Source organism: Amborella trichopoda, chromosome 2, assembly GCF_054954075.1.
Source record: "Amborella trichopoda isolate Santa Cruz 75 chromosome 2, AtrichopodaSantaCruz75HAP2 v2.0, whole genome shotgun sequence".
In the NCBI taxonomy this organism is placed as follows: Eukaryota; Viridiplantae; Streptophyta; class Magnoliopsida; order Amborellales; family Amborellaceae; genus Amborella; species Amborella trichopoda.
The window spans coordinates 65,091,707-65,110,824 of record NC_142337.1 but is presented as its reverse complement, the minus strand read 5'-3'; the positions used below and the strand labels follow the sequence as shown (position 1 = coordinate 65,110,824).

At 36.3% G+C, this 19,118-nt stretch overlaps 1 protein-coding gene across 10 annotated transcripts; it reads right to left on the bottom strand.

Annotated features, from left to right (window-relative positions):
- Positions 1-1,473: 1,473 nt before the first annotated feature.
- LOC18430305 (Tetratricopeptide repeat (TPR)-like superfamily protein) lies at positions 1,474-15,653 on the bottom strand. Of its 10 annotated transcripts, none has more exons than XR_002280253.2 (5): positions 15,544-15,653; positions 8,268-10,967; positions 7,728-7,962; positions 2,007-2,112; positions 1,474-1,919 (listed from the first exon to the last, which is right to left on the bottom strand). XR_002280253.2 is itself a non-coding variant. In XM_088859521.1 (3 exons), exons 1-2 carry the CDS (start codon positions 15,563-15,565, stop codon positions 8,311-8,313), a joined length of 2,679 nt encoding a protein of 892 aa, XP_088715647.1. In that variant the 5' UTR covers positions 15,566-15,653; the 3' UTR covers positions 2,791-3,154; positions 8,268-8,310. The 10 variants fall into 10 exon arrangements, 2 of the variants coding, with proteins under 2 accessions (XP_088715647.1, XP_006840527.1); XR_016050178.1 differs by having other exon boundaries at positions 1,474-1,903; XR_016050177.1 differs by lacking the exon at positions 7,728-7,962 and adding an exon at positions 2,660-3,118.
- Between the last annotated feature and the right edge of the window lie 3,465 nt (positions 15,654-19,118).

Genomic DNA, 19,118 nt, shown 5'->3' with positions numbered 1-19,118 from the left:
TTTCCTTTCTTTGGCCTCCACCAAACCTTGTGAGCACCGCGTAAGACTTGGGACATCTAAGATTCATAGGAGAGATATATAGCAAAATAGTGTATATGGCATTCTTCATTAGGAGCATATTATATATTTACTCCCTCAAGCAAAAGCGCTTTATAAAAGAGTTCACAATCCTAACAATTAGATGTGAAATTAAATAGCTTAAGTTGTGTTAAGAAATTCAATAAATTTTTTTAATTTTGAATTTAATCAATGACACACTTATGGCCACCTGATTTAAAATATGAGTAACAAGAGGGATCATAACCTCCTTATATCAAAAGTAAATAGTATTTTTGTATACATTTTTATTTTTTGATTCAAAATTTTGGGATCCACTAAAGTATCACCATACCAATAGTTTTCTCTAGTACATTTCCCGCGAACTAAATATGCCCTTGGGGTGTTTTTAACATTTAATTATTATTGCAAATATTGTTGAGAAGGCATTTATACATGTAAAATAAAAACATCTTGAAAACGATACTTGTCCAATAAATACGATATTTTGAAAATTACCCATCCACATCATGACTAACAACAATAAATATGATATTTTGAAAATTACCCATCCACAGCATGACAAACAACAATAAATAAGATATTTTGAAAATTACCCATCCACAACATGACTAACAAAGTGGGCGGTTCACATCATTACATACACATATTATAATTTGTTTTTCTTTCCCTACCTATGAAATATTGACAGGGTATTGATATCTCTATTTTACGAATTATTAATCTTAAAATGCTCTCTTTCTTGAATTAGGTATTGATATATCTATTTTGTGATAAGAGTTAAAACACAAGTGTTGCTCCGAAGAGGTTAGTCAAGGCTTCTCATGATCAAACTTTTACACTGGGTATGAGAAGTATTGTCCAGAAGAGGTTAGCCAAGGCTTGTCATGATCAAAGTTTTTTATGAAGTTACTAAAAATATATACTAAGTGAAAGTAAAGGAGATCAAAGTTACACAAGAGGACACAGCAATACATCATACCAAACACAAGTAGTAGATAATTCTAAGTCTCATCTTCAATCCAAGAAAGCCAAGCCTGGTGATACCACAATAAAGCATAATGTAAGCTAAAAAGTTTATATAAGGTTGCAATGTTATACTATAGCTCATCCAAAATCCAATAACAAAGAGTACTATGATGTTCGAAAACCTTAAATTGATCATTTGGCCTCGAGATACATGGATATAAACAAAAATATGATTCAAGTCCTAAATGTGGCACATCTTATAATTGGAACGTTTATTTTCCTAATTATCGAGTGTTATAAAAGTGCTCGATTTGCACCATTTTAAAATTTTAAATTTTATCATTAGGATTGAACATGGATTTTCGAATCATTGCAAGGTTTCTTATAGCCGTACTACATCTTCCAGTAAATTTTTGAGGAGCACCTTATATAATATAGTGGGGGTACTTTATATAAGCCTCACCTGAGTGCAAATACCCATACGCATCAATTATAATATGTTCACATAAGGGTGAGAGTGAGACTCGCAAAGATGAATATCACCAGGAATGTTGTCCACAACATTTAAATCACAAAAGAAAAAGAAAAAATAAAATAAACACTTACCAAGTTCCACCTACTAATAATGAGATAAATTAGCACTACGGATACAAACGACTACCATGAGGGAGCAAAAAGAAACAAACACTTAGCAACAAACAAGGTAAAGGCCCAAGTCTGGCCATATGCACAATTAAGGAATGCATATCCTTTGTTGTTGATCCCTCCTCTCCACCATCATGGGATGTAGCGCCATTTTCAGGAAGGCTTTCTCCCACTCCGTTCTTCTTCTTTAGTAGCCTTTAATGCCCTCCCGTTAATCAGTCTCGACTCTTGACTGATGACGGGAAAGACTAAATTCAAAACAACATCAATGCAGTGCACATAAATAGGAGAAATATGTCACCATGACCAGAAAGAAAGGTCACTTGAAGGCTTACCAAGTCCTTGCTTTGGGTTAGATTTGCCAGAGCAGGTTTCTGGAAAGGCAAATTCACTGGAACATTCATTAGCTTGCAGCGAACATTGAGAAGCATTTTCTGAATACTGACCACAAGCATAAACATGATAAAATTATATATTTCAGACAGACAATGAAATGAAAATCAAGCACAATTCACTTTTATTCATGGAGATCGGGAAAAAAGTGAGGTTATAATTTTATATATAATTATTCATAGTGAATCTTCAGCTCTCTGATGCATACAACTTTTTGTTTTTGGGCAAATCGAATGCAAATAACTTCACCCACAGTGCCTAAACATGCAAAATTATCGACCAAATAACCTTCTTTAACACGCAATATGTAAGCATGATCCAAGGTACACAGCTCCCATATGTTTGTCTTTTCTTTTGCTATGTGATTCTATCTTTTTCTCAAAATAGCCTACAAGAATATGGATATCAATTATGTGCTTTATCAAAAATAATATATAGATATTCTTACAACTACTCAGAAAAAAAAGAAAGAGAAATTATAGAATATACCAATTAACATAAAACCAAATAGAACATAGTATTCAACCTAATTAATCTAGTTTCTTTCAATTATAGATAAAATCAAATAACATAAAGCTTTCTCAACACTGCTCACCAGTGCCATTGGCCCCTATAGTCTGAGCAAAGTCATCACCAACTCGTATCTAATAACCACATGAGGGAATTCTAATAACCACATGAGGGAATTCTTTCACGTGCGAAACAAACATGCATATCAAATTGCTAGGGCTGATCAATCTCTTACGCAATTATCATAAGGCAATTCTTTTTATACATTTGGGGCTCAGAAATGCATGCATGCATGCCAGTTGCTTCAAAATATAATGTTGACATTGAAAATGCCAGCAGAAAATGGACCTCTAACAGAAATTATGAGCATAAATTCGGGAACAATATTCCGTGTTAGACAATTCAAGACCCTTAGCATCTGATCATAGCTACCAACTGCTAGAAACTGGCCACATGAGATCAAGCAACAGTTTTTAACATCCAAACCACTTCCGCAGGCTTGATACTTGAAAAGGCACCTTCCATCTGGGGAGTAAATAAGGATCTGTAACAAAAACCAGGAAAAGCCCACATTCTCATCCTGTAAAGGAATGTCGGAATCAATCTACGTCAGAATGTTTCTCGTACAACATATGATGGACATGAGGAACAAGAAATAAAAAATCTTGTGGTATTGCCCCATTTTGTGGGCAACTACGAAGGATTTTGACAAAGGACCTAAATATAAGCAAAAACAAAATACAACCCTCATAAACTACTTCTTGCTTGTCCAAAAAAGAAAATAATTTGACCAGGTCCAATGGGATAAAAGGCTGTGCTTCATGCTTCAATGCCTTGAAATTTTTTTCCAAAAAAGAAAGCGCTGCAATGATAAACTGCAAATGCACCAACTTACATCCACCTAATTGTCAAAAATTAAGATCAATCTATTAAATGCTTAAAAACTGTTAGAGAGTAATAATGAATTGCCAACTCATCAACCAAGAATGGACAACATGTACATGATAGCATTATCACTGATCCAACACTTAGCACCACATATAGCATACTCGCTTTAAATTACAATTTTCCTAAAGGATGAGAATCACATTAAATTGTAGTTCGATGCATAGTCAATTTACTTTCTAAAGATGCGACTAACATCCAAGGACAAGCTCAATTTCGAGGATATTTCGCCAATTCTATCCTTGACTATACACACCACTTCTTGATAATACTAGTCGTGTTCTTTTTTCCAAGGAATACAATTGTATCTACTCATAACAAACTTGCATGACCAAAAATATGATCATCATCATCGAAGCCTTGTCCTAACTAATTGGGGTCAGCTAAGAGCCATACTCCACTTGAATATATTCCGGATTCATGAGAAGTTTTCGCAAAGTTTTACGTTGGCTGACTACTTAATACAACCCACCACTTTTGCCCGGGCTTGGGACGGGTTAAGGAAAAGTTTACGGTCCTCACTCTTCTTAGACCAATGGCCAAAAATATGATGATAAAAATATTTTACTTTGTACTCGAGAGAACAGTCCCAAGTAACTATCGCACTATCATCTGGAATAATATAACTCCACTAAGTTGAGCACCCAATATGATGATAAAAATATTTTACTGTGTACTCGAGAGAACAGTCCCAAATAACTATCGCACTATCATCTGGAATAATATAACTCCATTAAAGTTTATGCAAAACTCAAAAGACCAAATCCAATAAAAGTTACACTTCCACAGCATGAAAAAGTTTCAAGCACTTGTCCAAACAAAAGAATACAAACAATTTTATCGATAAAAACGTTGCAAAGGTCTTGCTCCACTAGGTCCCACGTTTAATCACGGTCCATCCCATAGAATGGATGCCCAATGAACTACAAGTATACCACATACCATAGGATTATATTATGATTGCTGACCTTTTATCCTAAAACTGTGATAATAAAGGGTATACCCACAAGATGGGGCAGCATCCATGATGTGAAAAGCAAATAGAATTGGGGCCTCATCTTAATGAAACATCAGCTACAACTACAAGATGATCAATATGATATGCAGGCCGCAAATTTGGTGTGATCACTAATGGTGTATGTGCTACAATTATGATTTGCTCATGTTAGAAGACGGGCTGCAACAATGGAGTAATCACCATGGTGGAAAATGCAGCAACTAAACTAATATAACCATTAAAAAATGAGCTCCAACTAAGTGTGATTACTCATTGAGATCAAATGACTATGATCACGCCTATCATGGTCATGTATGGGCTGCATCATATGCATGATCATCAAGGTATATGGGCTACATCATAAGCACGATCATCAAGGTAACATAGCTACTGCATGGGCATAAAAATCTAGGGAAAATGGTGTGCGGGTGGCCATCATGGCAGCATGATGTGGGTGTCGCCATCATGGCAGCATGATGTGGGTGTCGCCATCATGGCATCATGGCATGTCAAGGGATGATCATGTGGGATAGGGTATGGTTGCAATGGCTAGGGTATGCCCTCATGATGTGTAGATGCATAAGATGGTAATAACAAACCCGACAGCATTATATATATTAACAGTATATAGAAGTATATATAGTGGTCATGCTTGATGACAACTACAAATAGAATCACATATGGGACTTATCCCATAGGATTAAATGACTAGGTTCACCTTGAGCCAACTTGTGATTAAGGCCAAAATTAGTATGCTCAATGTCCTTAAGAGAGGGAGCACTACTTTCTAGACATTAGCATAATATACTTTGATAAAACTCACACTATAGGTGACAACATAGATGGGCACTAATCCAAACCAGGCATTATGTAGGTTGCAAACTAAATTCAAGTTGAGTCAAGGTGTTTTAATGATAGGAAAAATGATGGGGGACAATCTTATCTTAAGCTTGATGGATATGAAATCAAAATTAACAAATAGCAAACCATGAAAATTGAACAACTCAGGCCCCTATGAGTATCAAACTAGAACAATTTCATAGGTGATTTCTGCATACAAATTTCAAAGAATTCAATCAAGAATAGGCCCTGTTATCGACAAGACCTCAGAAACCAGAGCTTTTGAAGATCAAAAACTGTTTTTTTGAGTAAACTCCAAATTCTTAGAACAATTATTCCTGGGAGATAGGCAGGTTTTCAAATAAATCACGCTTGTTAATGAAAATGATTGGTTGTGTGCTACAAGAAATTGATCTAATATGGAATCAGAATTTGATACGCATATGTTTGGATCTGTGAGAAACCAGAGCAGTTGAAGTTCCCTTGGACTGCAGTAAATGTACCATCCAATCTCATGCGTAAACCAACATTTTTTTTTTTGATGAAGTTAACCTGAGTAAACCAAAAATTTGATACGCATATGCTTGGATCTGTGAGATTCCCAAAATCAAGACAATGCATAAACTGATGAAAATGAACAAAATCAGTACCTCATTAACAGATAGAGATCAGTACCTTGTTAACAGATAGAGAGACAGAAAGTATTCAGAATAAATCCACAACTAGTTTTGGACCGTATCATCCAACATTAAGAGTAACCTACGAATATGATATACAAAAAACTTGGATCCATGAGAACTTGCACATGAAAACAATGCATAGGCTGATGAAAATGAACAAATTCAGTCAACCATAATCACATAGAGAGACTCACCACAATATAACAATATACTAAATAACTCATAAGAAAGCCCTAAATTACATGAATCAATAATTGCCCAAACTCAAAGCAAACAATTAAAAACCAACAGTCTTTGGCTAAGACTACCATGATCACCCGCTGTCCATTTAATAATAGCAGATATCAACTAACACCAATCAACCAACAAGGCATAAAATCAACGCCCTAAACCACCAAAAACCAGATATCCCTCACTGTGAAAAACTCAACCATTTAGGAACATAAAGATAAAAACCTAAACCACCAAAAACCCAGAAATAGTGAATCTTGAAAAACCCTCTAATTGATCATCTCAAGATCGAGATGTATGAATATAAAAAAAAAAAAAGATTTTGAGACCCAGAAATAGTGCATCTTGCAACACATTATCTAGACCGTCTATTTTCAAGATTTTCGTATGTTTATAGATCTACTTGATTTTAACCAATTTTGGGGTTTAAAATTTTATAACTAGATATGAAAATAGATTTTCAGATAATCCTAAGAAATATTTACACCAAAATTACATGTTATAATAAAATTTGGTGGTGCACCTTAATTGGACTGTTTAAGGTTGTAACCTTATAGAGAGAGAGAGAGAGAGAGAGAGTTACCCTGATGTACCCACGTGTAGAGAAAGAGCAATGGCCAGGAACTAGTACTCTGTGCAAGAATGAAAGAGCAGAGGTGAGAGATGGCTGCTCTAGGCGGCACAGTGGAGCGAGACATATGGTCGAGAGAGTGCTGCTGCCACTATGGGTGAAGAGAGAGAGAGGGCTACTGCAATTATGGACAGAGAAAGAAAGAGAGAGAGAGAGAGAGAGAGAGAGAGGAAAAGACAAAAAAAGAGATGGCAGATGTAGTACGGGTGAGAGAGAGTGGAAAGCATGCAGAGGAGAAGAGAGGGGGCTAGGGCTTGAGAATTCCAACAACAAAAGCCGAAGCAGCTACTTTCTAGTGGAAGACTAAGGATTTGTCACTTCTTTCTCTCAACAGGTGATACTTTAGCTTCTTAACCAAGATAAAATTTTCAAGGATAAACTGTGAAGTATATGGGAGAAGAAAACTATTTGGCCATTTTTCTAACATAGCCCATAGATATGCTTGAAATTAGTGTTACACGAACCACTTTTATTCTAAACGAAGTGAGAAAAAGCTAAATTACTTTGGATTATAATCTTGGAAATAAGCCACATTTCATGAGAGAGAGAAAGATATATCATCTTTTTTCTCCTTCATGATAATTGAGATGACTTTGTATTCACTTTAATCAATGAAGCATCAAATTACTACTCACTAACAGCAAAAAAAGAGGAAGAAAATCTCTCTTTCTCTTTCTCTCTCTCTCTCTCAAAAGTTCAAAAAAGATTCCTATGAAAGTTACAAAAAGGTATATGATTTTTATTCAAAGAATGCTTCATTCCTGAGCAGGTGTACAATGGCATAACTCACCCAATCATAAATTATATCATGAAAACAATTTATACATACCCATTATAACCAAAGGCCTTCATAGGACGATCCAATGCGAGAGATTAACACTGCATCACACACAGAATTCTGAAACCACCCCACTTACACATATTTCACATTCCAATAAGAATACATTCATCGCCACCAAAATTACAGTGCTTCACAGGCCATGCCCATAGCCTATGCCAATTGAACCTGGCACATTATCCAGGCACTGCAATGCAAATCTCTTAACCCGTTTTTGACCCTCCTTCTGTTACAAGGAAAATTCTTAAGAGTTATCTGGTAACTACACCCACGAACACAGAGAAGTCATTCCTAATAAAACTCAAATACCAAATGAATTGGGGCCAAAGTAGCTCAATGTGACTGATAATCTAAGTGTCTCTCAAAGTTATAACAGCATGAGGGGCACATGTTAGCATCACTAATGATCAATATGATGATTGTGTGTGTGTGTCTGTAGATGTGCATTTTTGTGCTTGTGTGTGTGTGTGTGTGTGTGTGTGTGTGTGTGTGTGTGTGTGTGTGTGTGAGAGAGAGAGAGAGAGAAATTACCTCCAGTTAATTGCATCTCTACCTTGAACCACCTCCCACCCTCTCACAAGGACTTTGTTGCATGTTGCGACTTGGCAGCCTCTCTCAACACGGCCCCAACTATTGCTGCTTGCTCAAGGTTCTCGGTCCTCTGCAAAGCCTCCAAAAGAACAACACAACTTTTCACATTCACACTACAACCCCTCATTCTTGTCTCCTCGAAAATCCTATATGCATCCAATGCTTTATCAGCATTGCTCAACCCTGATATCAATGCATTATAACTGGCAGAATCAGGTACTCCTCCCTTCTCTTTAAACTTCTGAAACAACCCATTTGCCTCCACAACATTTCCTGCTTTAGCAAGCCCCGAAATCATTGTAGTGTAAGTGATCACACTCGGGCTCAAACCTTGCTTTTGCATCTCTTGCCAAAACACAAATGCCTTATTGAATTTTCTTGCTCTACAAAGGCCATTGATTAGGATGCTATAGGTCACAACATTTGGCGTACACTTCAAGTCCTTCATGGAGTTAAAGCAAACCAATGCCTCATTTATCTCATCAGCCTTCATCAAAGCATCTAACAAACAATTCCATGTGTACACATTAGGGGTTAGACCCTTTTGCATCATCTCCTCCATTATTAAATAAGCCTCATCTATACGGCCCACTTTCCCAAACCCATCTATTAAGCTACTATAAATAATAACGTTGAGTTGTATTCCCTTTGCTTTGGCCTCTTCAAAGAGCATGTAGGCCTCATCTAATCTATCAATTTTGGCTAATCCATCAATAACTGAGCCATAGGTAACCACAGTGGGTGGATACCCCTTAGTTTTCATCTCCTCTAGAAGCTGATAGGCCTTATTCACCTTACCTGATTTGCAGAACCCATCAATCACTGTGTTATATGCTAAGGTATCAAGCACGCACCCTTGTTTTTTCATGGCATAGAACAAGTGATAGGTCTCTTTTGCAAAGCCAGCCTTTATCAAGCCATGAACGAGGATGGAGTAGCTTTGAACATCAGGAACAAGTGCTTGGGCCTTAATTTCCTCAAATAGAGCTCGCCCTTTTTCAACTTCCCCCATCTTGAAAACACAATCCATGTAGGTGTTCATTAAGGTTAGGTCAGGATTGCAACCCCTTCTAGTCATTTCTTTGAAGACTTTGTGTCCATCTTCCTTTCTTCCCCATTTAAAAAAGTTACGAATTAGTGACGTATAAACCACAGCATTTGGCCCCTCACCCAAATCTAACATTCTTTCATACAGACTATATGCCTCATCGAGCTTACCCTCTCGGCCCAAACCATCGATCAAAGAGCAAAAGGTCACCCTGTCAGGCTTGCACCCCTTTTTCTCCATGCTTTCAAATATCTGACATGCCTCATTAAGCCTCTGAGCCTTGCATAGCCTATCGATCATTATGTTTACAGTTTGCACATTTGGGAACAAGCCCAAAGTTTCCATGGAATCTCTAAGATCATATGTCATTTCCAACCTGCCTGATCGACATAGCATGTCAATAAGGATGTTATATGTTGTGAGATTGGGCTCAGCATCTTTCTTCATCTCCTCAAATAGCTTGCAAGCCTCATCCACTCTCCCTTTCTTTCTAAGGCAAGTGAGGATTGAATTGTATGTGATAACACTCGGAATGCACCCTTTCTCTCTCAACTTCTCGAGCAACTTGTAAACCTCATCAAATTTCCCAGCGGAACCATAACCCATGATCATGGTGTTGTATGCATATGCACATGGGACATGGCGGCCATGGTCCATTTGCTCAAATAACTCCACAGCTTCATCCAATCTGTTTACTTTGCAAAGAACCCCAATCATGGTTGTGTATGTGACGTCATCAGGTTTAAGACCTTGTGCCTTCATTTCATGGAAGAATTTCCAAGCCATATCAACCTTACCCACCTTGCCAAAACAATCTATGCACACATTATACAAGACTAAATCAGCATCAATGGAGTTGCTCTTCATTTCTTCCAACAGAGAGAGAGCAGCATCAAGCCTTCCATCCTTTGCAAATATACGAACGAGAGTAGTGAAAAGCTGGACGCTCACTTCATAGCCTATTTCTTGCATTTGGTGAAACATGGTCAGGGCCATGTTGGGCTCGTGGGCATCAGCTAGTGCGCCAATTAGAGTTGTGTATGCTGAAAATGCAGGCCGAAACTTGAGCTTGCGCATGGTTTGGATCAAATCAAAGGCTTTTGTGAGCTTCTTGGACTTGATAAGACTTGTGACTAATGCTATACAAGCTGTATTCGAGGGACCATAGCCAGCAAGGCTCATTTCCTCAAGAACCTGGTCCAAGTTATCATGCTTGTTACCACTAGCCATGATCATGAGAAGGGTGTTGTATGCTTCTTGACTGTGGACAGTTCCAGCACTTTTCTCCACCCATCGGAAGTAGGTTAAAGCCAGGCCTGGGTCCTTTTGCATCCTTAACACACCAACCATGCATTGGGTTTGGGATTTGTGATCAAAACTAGAGAGAGAAGCTTCCAGATCGGGTCCCCATTTACCACTTTCAAGAATTCGGCACACATCATTTACAATGGGTTTCAAGGAGTCCTTATCTGTTTGTTCAGTGTAGCTCCTGCCCTTTTCTATTGAATCGAAGCCTCCACTTGATGATGATGTGAATCCCCTGGATGAGGAGTAAAGGCTCCGCAAGTTGTGATTTGATGAAAATACCAAGCCTGCATTGCAAAACAGAGTCTCATTTAGCAAGTTAACAGTATCATGGGAAACCATATGAACAAAGTAGCAGATTCCGATTGTATGAAAAACAAATATATGAGAATAGATATTTATAGAAATCTCAAGCTCTGATCCATATGTTACAAGAATGAGAAGAGTGACAGGAACTCTTGGCTGAATTATAATCCACGTGAACCAATTCATCAGAAAAGTAGTCCACCATTCAAGTAGATGCCGATCCTACGCCATCAAATTATTTACTAAAGGTGCCATAAAGGCATAAACTACTGTGAAAGAGGATATAGGATATGATCCAAATGGTATAATTTTTAATTTTATTCGTACATGTCATATTTATGGAAAGCTATATTTGTGCTCTATCTTTACAGGAACTAGATTTGTAAGGCTTTTACTCAATAAATGACCCCAACAAAGATGTACCAGCAATGAACAAAAGCACACATACACACACGCGTGTGTGCATTTGGACACACACACGCACACATGCTACGCATGCAGGCACGCAAACACACGCACACACACGCGTGCATGCACACACACACACACAAAGACAGCTGCAATTTGGGTAATTCACAAACACAAAGGCAGCGACCATAAATGCAGAAGTGATTCAACTTTGAATTTTCAAATTCAAAAGAAAAAATGTGAATATTTAGTGAATTCTGCCAAATCCATTGAAAACTTTAATGAAATAGTAAGTGAGTGGTGAAGTTGAGGTAAGCACATAGTTGTTGGAGACGGGAGTGGGATCAGTTCGGGAATTGCCGAAACAACCTATTGCGGAAGTTCCTAGGTTTGGGATCGGCGTCCGTACAATGAACAAGAGAGGGAACGAGATTCTTAGGTTTATGGGAGCGAGATCCCATATCAATGGGTTCGAGGTTTTCACTGGCAAGAGCTCCCCTACATATTAAACGAGGTTGTCAAGTAGAGCTAGTACAGGTTCCCTTGGTTAAGGGATCGAGGTTTACGTTTGTCATATAACGGGGTTGCTTTTGTTCTAACATCGAGATTCTTCAAATACAAGAATCAAGGTCCTCAGTTGATTGGCCCCAAGGTCGCAACTGCCATTTACGAGGGCCCCTCTATTGGGCACTTTTCCAATATGTCATCCTCTAGTTAAATAAATCCATAGTGCCCTATGTATAGACATCACATGCTTACGTGGTACTTGATAAATATTAAATACTTTTAGGCACTATACTATATAGTCCATGGTCCATAGCCAAAATCTAATATGTATGACATCCTATGTTTAAATAATTTCATAGAATCATAAGTTTACTATTAGTTTGTAATCCATTCTCCAAAGTCCAATATGTATGCTATCCTCTAGTTAAATAAATCTATAGTGCCCGATTTCTATACATCACATGCTACTTGATAAATGCTAAATACTACTAAACACTTTACTGTATATGTCCATAGTCCATGCTCCAAAATCCAATATGACAACCTCTATTTAAATAAATCCATAGTGCCCTATTTCTAGGCATACATGCTATTTGACGCATACATGCTACTTGATGAAATATTAAATACTTTTAGGCACATTACTATATTGTCTATGGTCCATAGTCCAAAATGTAATATGTATGACATCCTATGTTTAAATAAGTGCATCGAACCAAATTTTTATGCAACACATGCCTATATGCTTGATAAATCTAAAGAGCATGGATTATTTTGCTACTTAGTCCGTGGTCCTTAGTCCAAAATCTAATGTGTATGACATACCCTATTTAATTAAATGCATATTACCAAAATTTGATACATCAGGTGCCCATATACTACTTGATAAATGCTAAAAGTACAGATCACTCTATTAGATAGTCCATAGTATACTTATGTACTCCATTCTTCTTATATATACTCCAAATCCCATTAGAGGTATAACTTTAATAACATAGTCCCTCGGACCACCAAGATATTCCTTACAAGATATTCCTTACATATAAATCCAAAAAATAATCTACAAGTACACAAATTGGATTTTTCTATTATTTTAATCAACTACATACTTAGATCACCAACACATAGCCCCCCACTTTCCCTCTTCCCTGCCCAATTCCCCCTTCCTCGATATTAACCCTTGGACCCAAAACCAGCCCACACGGCTCCTTCGCCATTAGCTTGTGGTGATCATTCTGGTGAATTTGGTCTCTCCCCCCAACTCTCTCACGCTACAATCTCCACTCTCCCGTGCTACAGGTATGTGCGCTTGTGTTCTTTCTCTGTGTATTTTTGTCTCTTTTGTGTGCATAAGAGAGAGAGAGAGAGATAGTTGAGTGTGTGTGTGCAGTAGAGAGAGAGAGAGTTGAGTGTGCGCTCGTGCTCTTTCCCTGTGTATTTCTGTGACTCGTGTGTCCATAACCAGAGAGAGAGTTGAGTGTGTGTATACATAAGAGAGAGAGTGTTGAGTGTACATTTGTGCTATTTCCCTATGTATTTTTTTTACTCTTGTGTGTGCATAAGAAAGAGAGGGAATTGAGTGTGTGTGTGTGCATAAGAGAGAGAGAGAGAGAGTTCAGGGTGCACTAGTGCTCTTACCCTGTGTATTTCTGTAACTCTTGTGTGTGTATAAGAAAGAGAGAGAGATGAGTGTGTGTGTGTGCAGTAGAGAGAGAGATGAGTGCGTGTGTGTGCAGTAGAGAGAGAGAGTTGAGTGTGCGCTAGTGCTTTTTCCCTATGTATTTCTGTGACTCTTGTGTGTGCATAAGATAGAGAGAGAGTTGAGTGTGTGTGTGCAATAGAGTGAGAGCGAGGTGTGGGTGCGTGCGCAGTAGAGAGAGAGCCCACAAACATGGAACCCAATATTTTAATGTACCACAACCTTAGACCATAGTTGATGGGAGCGGGGATCTATTTTCAAATGGAAATGGATTCATCTGTTTTTTAAAGTAGATTCCACGTATATGGAATCCAATATTATACTGTACCAAAACCTTGGACCATGGTTAATGGGAGCGGGGATCTATTTCGAAATTGTACTGGAATCCACTAATGGTTTGATGTGATCCCCTTTATTTGGGAGCGAGATCCCAAAATTGAAAAATTGGGATCCCTACGAGATCCCTAGGAGGGACCGTGGGATTGAGGTTCCGGAGCGGGAACGCCACCCTACCCCCACGGTTCTCTTAACTATGGGTAAGCAAGATAGAAACTCTTCCACATGATCCAATTTGCCCCCTCGACTTTCCCTTCAGCCCCTTTTAGAGTTAGACATGCATCTCTTGCAGTTTCATGATGAGCTTTTCCAGGGTGAGCATGAATCAGTCCACTCCATAGAAGAAGGAAATTCATGTTCCTCGATGTTAAGTATACACAACTCTCCCAAGATTATCTCGACCATGAATTTATGAACCATGGTAGGATCATCAATTGTAAGCATGGAATTAACTATGGGGTTGATGCACCTTTCAATTTCTGAATGTTTAAGATCATATGCAATAGAAGAGAATAACAGTTGGTCGATGATAGCATATCATATGTTGTATAGCTTGGTCTATAGGGATTTTTGGGGTCTTCTATCGACAATCAAAATTAACTCAGTGTTTTTAAGTCAATAACTTGACCGAGTTCAACCATGTACAGCCCAAGAAAATACAAAAGGTCAAAGAAAAAAAGTAAAAAAGTTTCAAAAAAGGGTTAAAAATCAGAAAAATAAATAAACTAGCTAATAGAAATCATTAGAAGACTAAATAAGATGACAAAATATATTAAAGATTTGATTGTTAAAAAAATAAAGTTCCCATATGAATCTTAAAAACTATTGAAATCATCTAAAAACTGAATTCCAAGTAATATAATGGTGTTTCCTAAATTTTTTGCATTTTTTAGTTTTATGCTTCTTGAAGGATTTCTCAAGCTGCATGAGCTCGCCCTTACTCGGACTGGGCTATAGGCCGAGGTGGACTTACTCGGACTCCTCCTAAAACTGTTACCTAAATTCAGTGATAGTAAATCCTTTAAGTGGTTGCACTGAGCAAAGAGATTAACATCCTTACAAAAAATAGTGTATCCCCAATTTCTAGCCTCAACCAGGTATATGCTACTGCTATACTAGCACTGCAAAGCAGAATGACCACATGAACAAACAAATTGATTTTTTGCGAAAAATGAAATTTCAGAAAATAATTGGTTGGAGACATATTTGAGCAATTCAGGATTAGATAACAAACAATAAATCGAAAATGTGTGGATTATTAACCCCAACAAAATAAATTTATTGCTGAATGAGTACAAAAATTAATCTTTCAAAAAATATTAATTTTTCTTCAATTAATCAATAACCCATAAGTTACAACACTTATTTACTCCTTAATAGTAAAAATGTCACTGTGAATCAACTCTAACCATAATTCCTCAAAATCCAAGCAAGCAGGAGATAAACACATTCAAACATAACACATTGGGGATAGAGTAAGAAATTGCATTTAAGAGAAGGGATTTCAGGGTTGAGAAAATTTATCGGTGTCGAGAGAGATAAAGGGTTAGTAGTTCGAGAAATTATCATTGTAGAGAGAGAAAGGGTCAGTGGGTTGAGAAGCTCACCTCTGCACAGAAAGCGTTCCATCTTTCTTTGATACCAAGGGCTTCAAAGATCATTTAGCCCTTCTACGTTCCCCTCTCGTATTCTTCTTCAGTGGAATTCCCATTCTACGCTTCTGAATCTTCAGGCCCTGGTTTTCAGGGTGGTCCCTCTACCTCTTTTTCTCTCCCCTGTCCATAGTTAGCAAATCGTCGTTTCAAAAAATCGCCGTTTTTATGGGAACACTTTTGAACGGCGACTTTTTTGAAAAGGTTGGCAAAAAAAAAATCGCGTAGTTTTCGTAAAAACCTTTAGGACGCGATTGACCCTATCAAAGGTTTTACTTGGGGGTCGCAACCGACCCGGACCTGACCCATGCCCACAAGGTACACCCGACACCGGATATGGGTCCAAGTTTTGGACCCGTAGGTAGGGTCTGGGTCCAATAAAATATATCTGAATAGTCTTGGATCTGGGTTCAGGTACGGTCCTACTATACCCGACCAGGTGGGTACGCAAACCCAAATTTTTAGTTTATCCAAATGTAAAGCTCCAACTCTAAAATCGTTTCAATACTTTTCGTCTTCCTCTAGTTCCGCAAATAACTGGATCTTGAATGTCTCTCTCTAATAGCCTACCCCTCAAAAATTAGTTATATATTGTTCACCATTGTAGGCTACAAAAGAAAAGCTCACGGTAAAGATGGCAATGGACCTCGGACTTGATGGATATGGGTCCAACATTTGGACTTGAATACATTTGGGTTTGGGACAGGGTCTAGCCAGACCCAACCAATTGCCACCCCTAGTTTTACCTCCAAAAGACTCTACGTTTTAAAAAATATAAATTACGAGCCCAATCTACCGAGCTTTATTTTTTAGAAAATTATAAAAAGGAAAAGTTTAGGGAAAATTGCAAGTATCCCCCAACCAAAATTTTTCTTTCGTAACTTATATCGTAAAATCAAATTTTATAGCAAATACTCCCCGTACAAAAAATTATAACTTTTTGAACAAAAATACATTTTATAATAGTGTCAGACCGGAAACAAAAAGAGCCGGATTGAGGGAACCTTTTGTCAAACTACTCTCTACCGACTGGAGCCCATTACGAGATTGCGAGACAGCAAAGATTATACAAGGTTGATACCTTATCAAAATAGGTCAACTATTTAACAATGGGAGAGTATAAAATGGGATCATCAACCTTTAATACAAGGGAGTCACATTAATCTTGACCATTAGATATAAAATTGGGTGGCTACAATTATTTTATTAACCAAGCTCAAACTTAAAAAAAAAATTTCTTGAACTTCGTAATACATCCAAGCTATCAAATTTTGCATCAAATGGCTCTAAAGAATTGTGACCGCCTTATATTAAAGGTCAATTGTCTTGTCATATACAACCCCTTTAAACATATACATATATTTTATTGGATTAATTCTAAAGTACATATCAAGATACACATAACCAAGGATAATTAAAAAAGATAAATAGTTAAATTGTTGAAAGGTCAGGTGTATTTTTATTTATTTTTATTTTTTCCCCTCGCAGCCAAACATAGATCATTCCTATTGTCAACCATTCAATTTGAATGGGTAGTTGAAATAACTTCAAGTGTGATGTCACAAATTGGTTTTCTAAGATAGCTCATATTATTGTTTGATTTTATTATTATTATTTTATTTTATTAATCGTTTAAAAATTGGGGCTACACATATTTAAAAGAGCACACTAGATAAAATTAACAAAATAATATTTTTAATATAAATGAATATGAAGGGTATTTGGAATATTTTAATTAACAATTTTATTTTCATTTAAATTTTGATTAAAATACATAATTAAGAGATTAACTATTTACAACTATTCCAACTCGTGAGGGTGTATATTTTATTGCAACTTTAAATTAAATTAAAATATGTAATAAAATATTTAATTATTCATCTCTAACGGAATTTTGATAAATTTCCCTAAGTCTACCCAGGTGAGGGCACGCCCCATATTCATGCAAACTTAAAGCAAGCTAAAATTTTTAAAAGTAAAAAGAAATTTGAGATGTGAATCTATCCACAGTGACCCTTGAAATCTTTTTTTTTTTATTTGGGTAGGTGATAGTTTTAATCATATGCAGCATCGAATTCTACTAGCCATGTAAATTAAAATTTCATTCCATATTAAAAACAAGTTAAATAAGACTTTCCGTTACTTAAAGTAAGGCACACCTTAAAATTTTACGAAGAGATGTAGTTTTTGTATTAGAAACATTTTTGATGGTTTTAAAATTCATGTTCAACTCTAATTTGTGATGGTTTTAAAATTCATGTTCAACTATAATTTGTGATGGTTTTAAAATTCATGTTCAACTCTAATCGATCTTTAAAAAAGGGAAAAGTTTATATAGAGCTGAGGCTCTAAACAATCAAATTAGAGCCTACCTCAAAAATTTCACCATAAGAGATTGTTTTGATACTCAGATATTCTCAAATTGATTGTATCAACATCAAGATACATGCAAATGAGAAAAAAATGGATTTCAAGTTTTGAAAACAATGCATTTTGTAATGCATATTTGAATGTTCAATTTTCAACATTTTTAAGTTTTCATAGATCTCTCGATCTACACTATTTTTAAATGTTTAAACTTTATAAATAAAGATGGAAATATCTTTTAAGGCTGTTTCAAGGTAGGCTCTAATTTGAAGGTAGACACTATTTAAAGGTAGGCTCTAATTTGATTGTTTAGAGCCTAGGCTCTATACAAACCGCACCATTTAAAAAATGATGTAGATTGAGTGTATCTATAAGGACTTTGAAATCTTGAAATAAGACAATCTAAATAACTTATTACAAAATAAAGCATTTATACGACTTGAAATTCTTATAAAATAGATTTTTAGACAATCATAATGGTTTACTGCACTATAACTGTATTTTTTATTTATTTATCAAGATTTAGATGTGCACCTTACTTTGATTGTTTAACGTTACCCTAATTTGAAATTATACAAATATATATTTTCATAATTTTGAAATTTTAATTCGATTAAATATGACCCAATAAATATATTATTTTAGAGAGGAATTAATTCATATGTAAGGTTTGTATAAGGTGTCTGTCTTATACTGTATAAGTTAGGCGTACCTTTAATTTTTTTTAATAAGATGTAGGTTCGATGTTGGAAAGATTATGATGGCTTGAAAGTCCATGTTTCATCCAAATTATGAAATTTGAATTTAAAAAAATAGTGTAGATCAAGCATATCTACAAACATTTGAAATTCTTGAAAATAGACAATCCATAAAACTTGTTACAAGATGCACGATTTGAAGACGTATTTTTTATTTTTTTTATATTCATAAATATTGAATTCGAGATGATCAATTTGAAGGTTTTCCAACTTTGGAACACGTTTTTTAATTAGATTGTTGAAATGCATTACTTCTATTGTGTAAGGTCACGACCTTATATAAAATTTATCTCATTTAATTATTACTTTATTTGTTATTCAATAATTGATGAAGTTTATATAAGATTTCAGCCTTGCATTATTGAAAGCCTTGCATTATTGAAGTAAGGTACACCTCCTCTGGAC

Bases quoted from the DNA above. Each gene is read 5' to 3' on its own strand.
- LOC18430305 (XM_088859521.1), bottom strand. From the start codon at position 15,565: ATGGAACGCTTTCTGTGCAGAG. The intron at 10,968-15,543 runs GTGAGCTTCTCA...TTTGCAATGCAG, and splicing joins GGAACGCTTTCTGTGCAGAG to GCTTGGTATTTTCATCAAAT.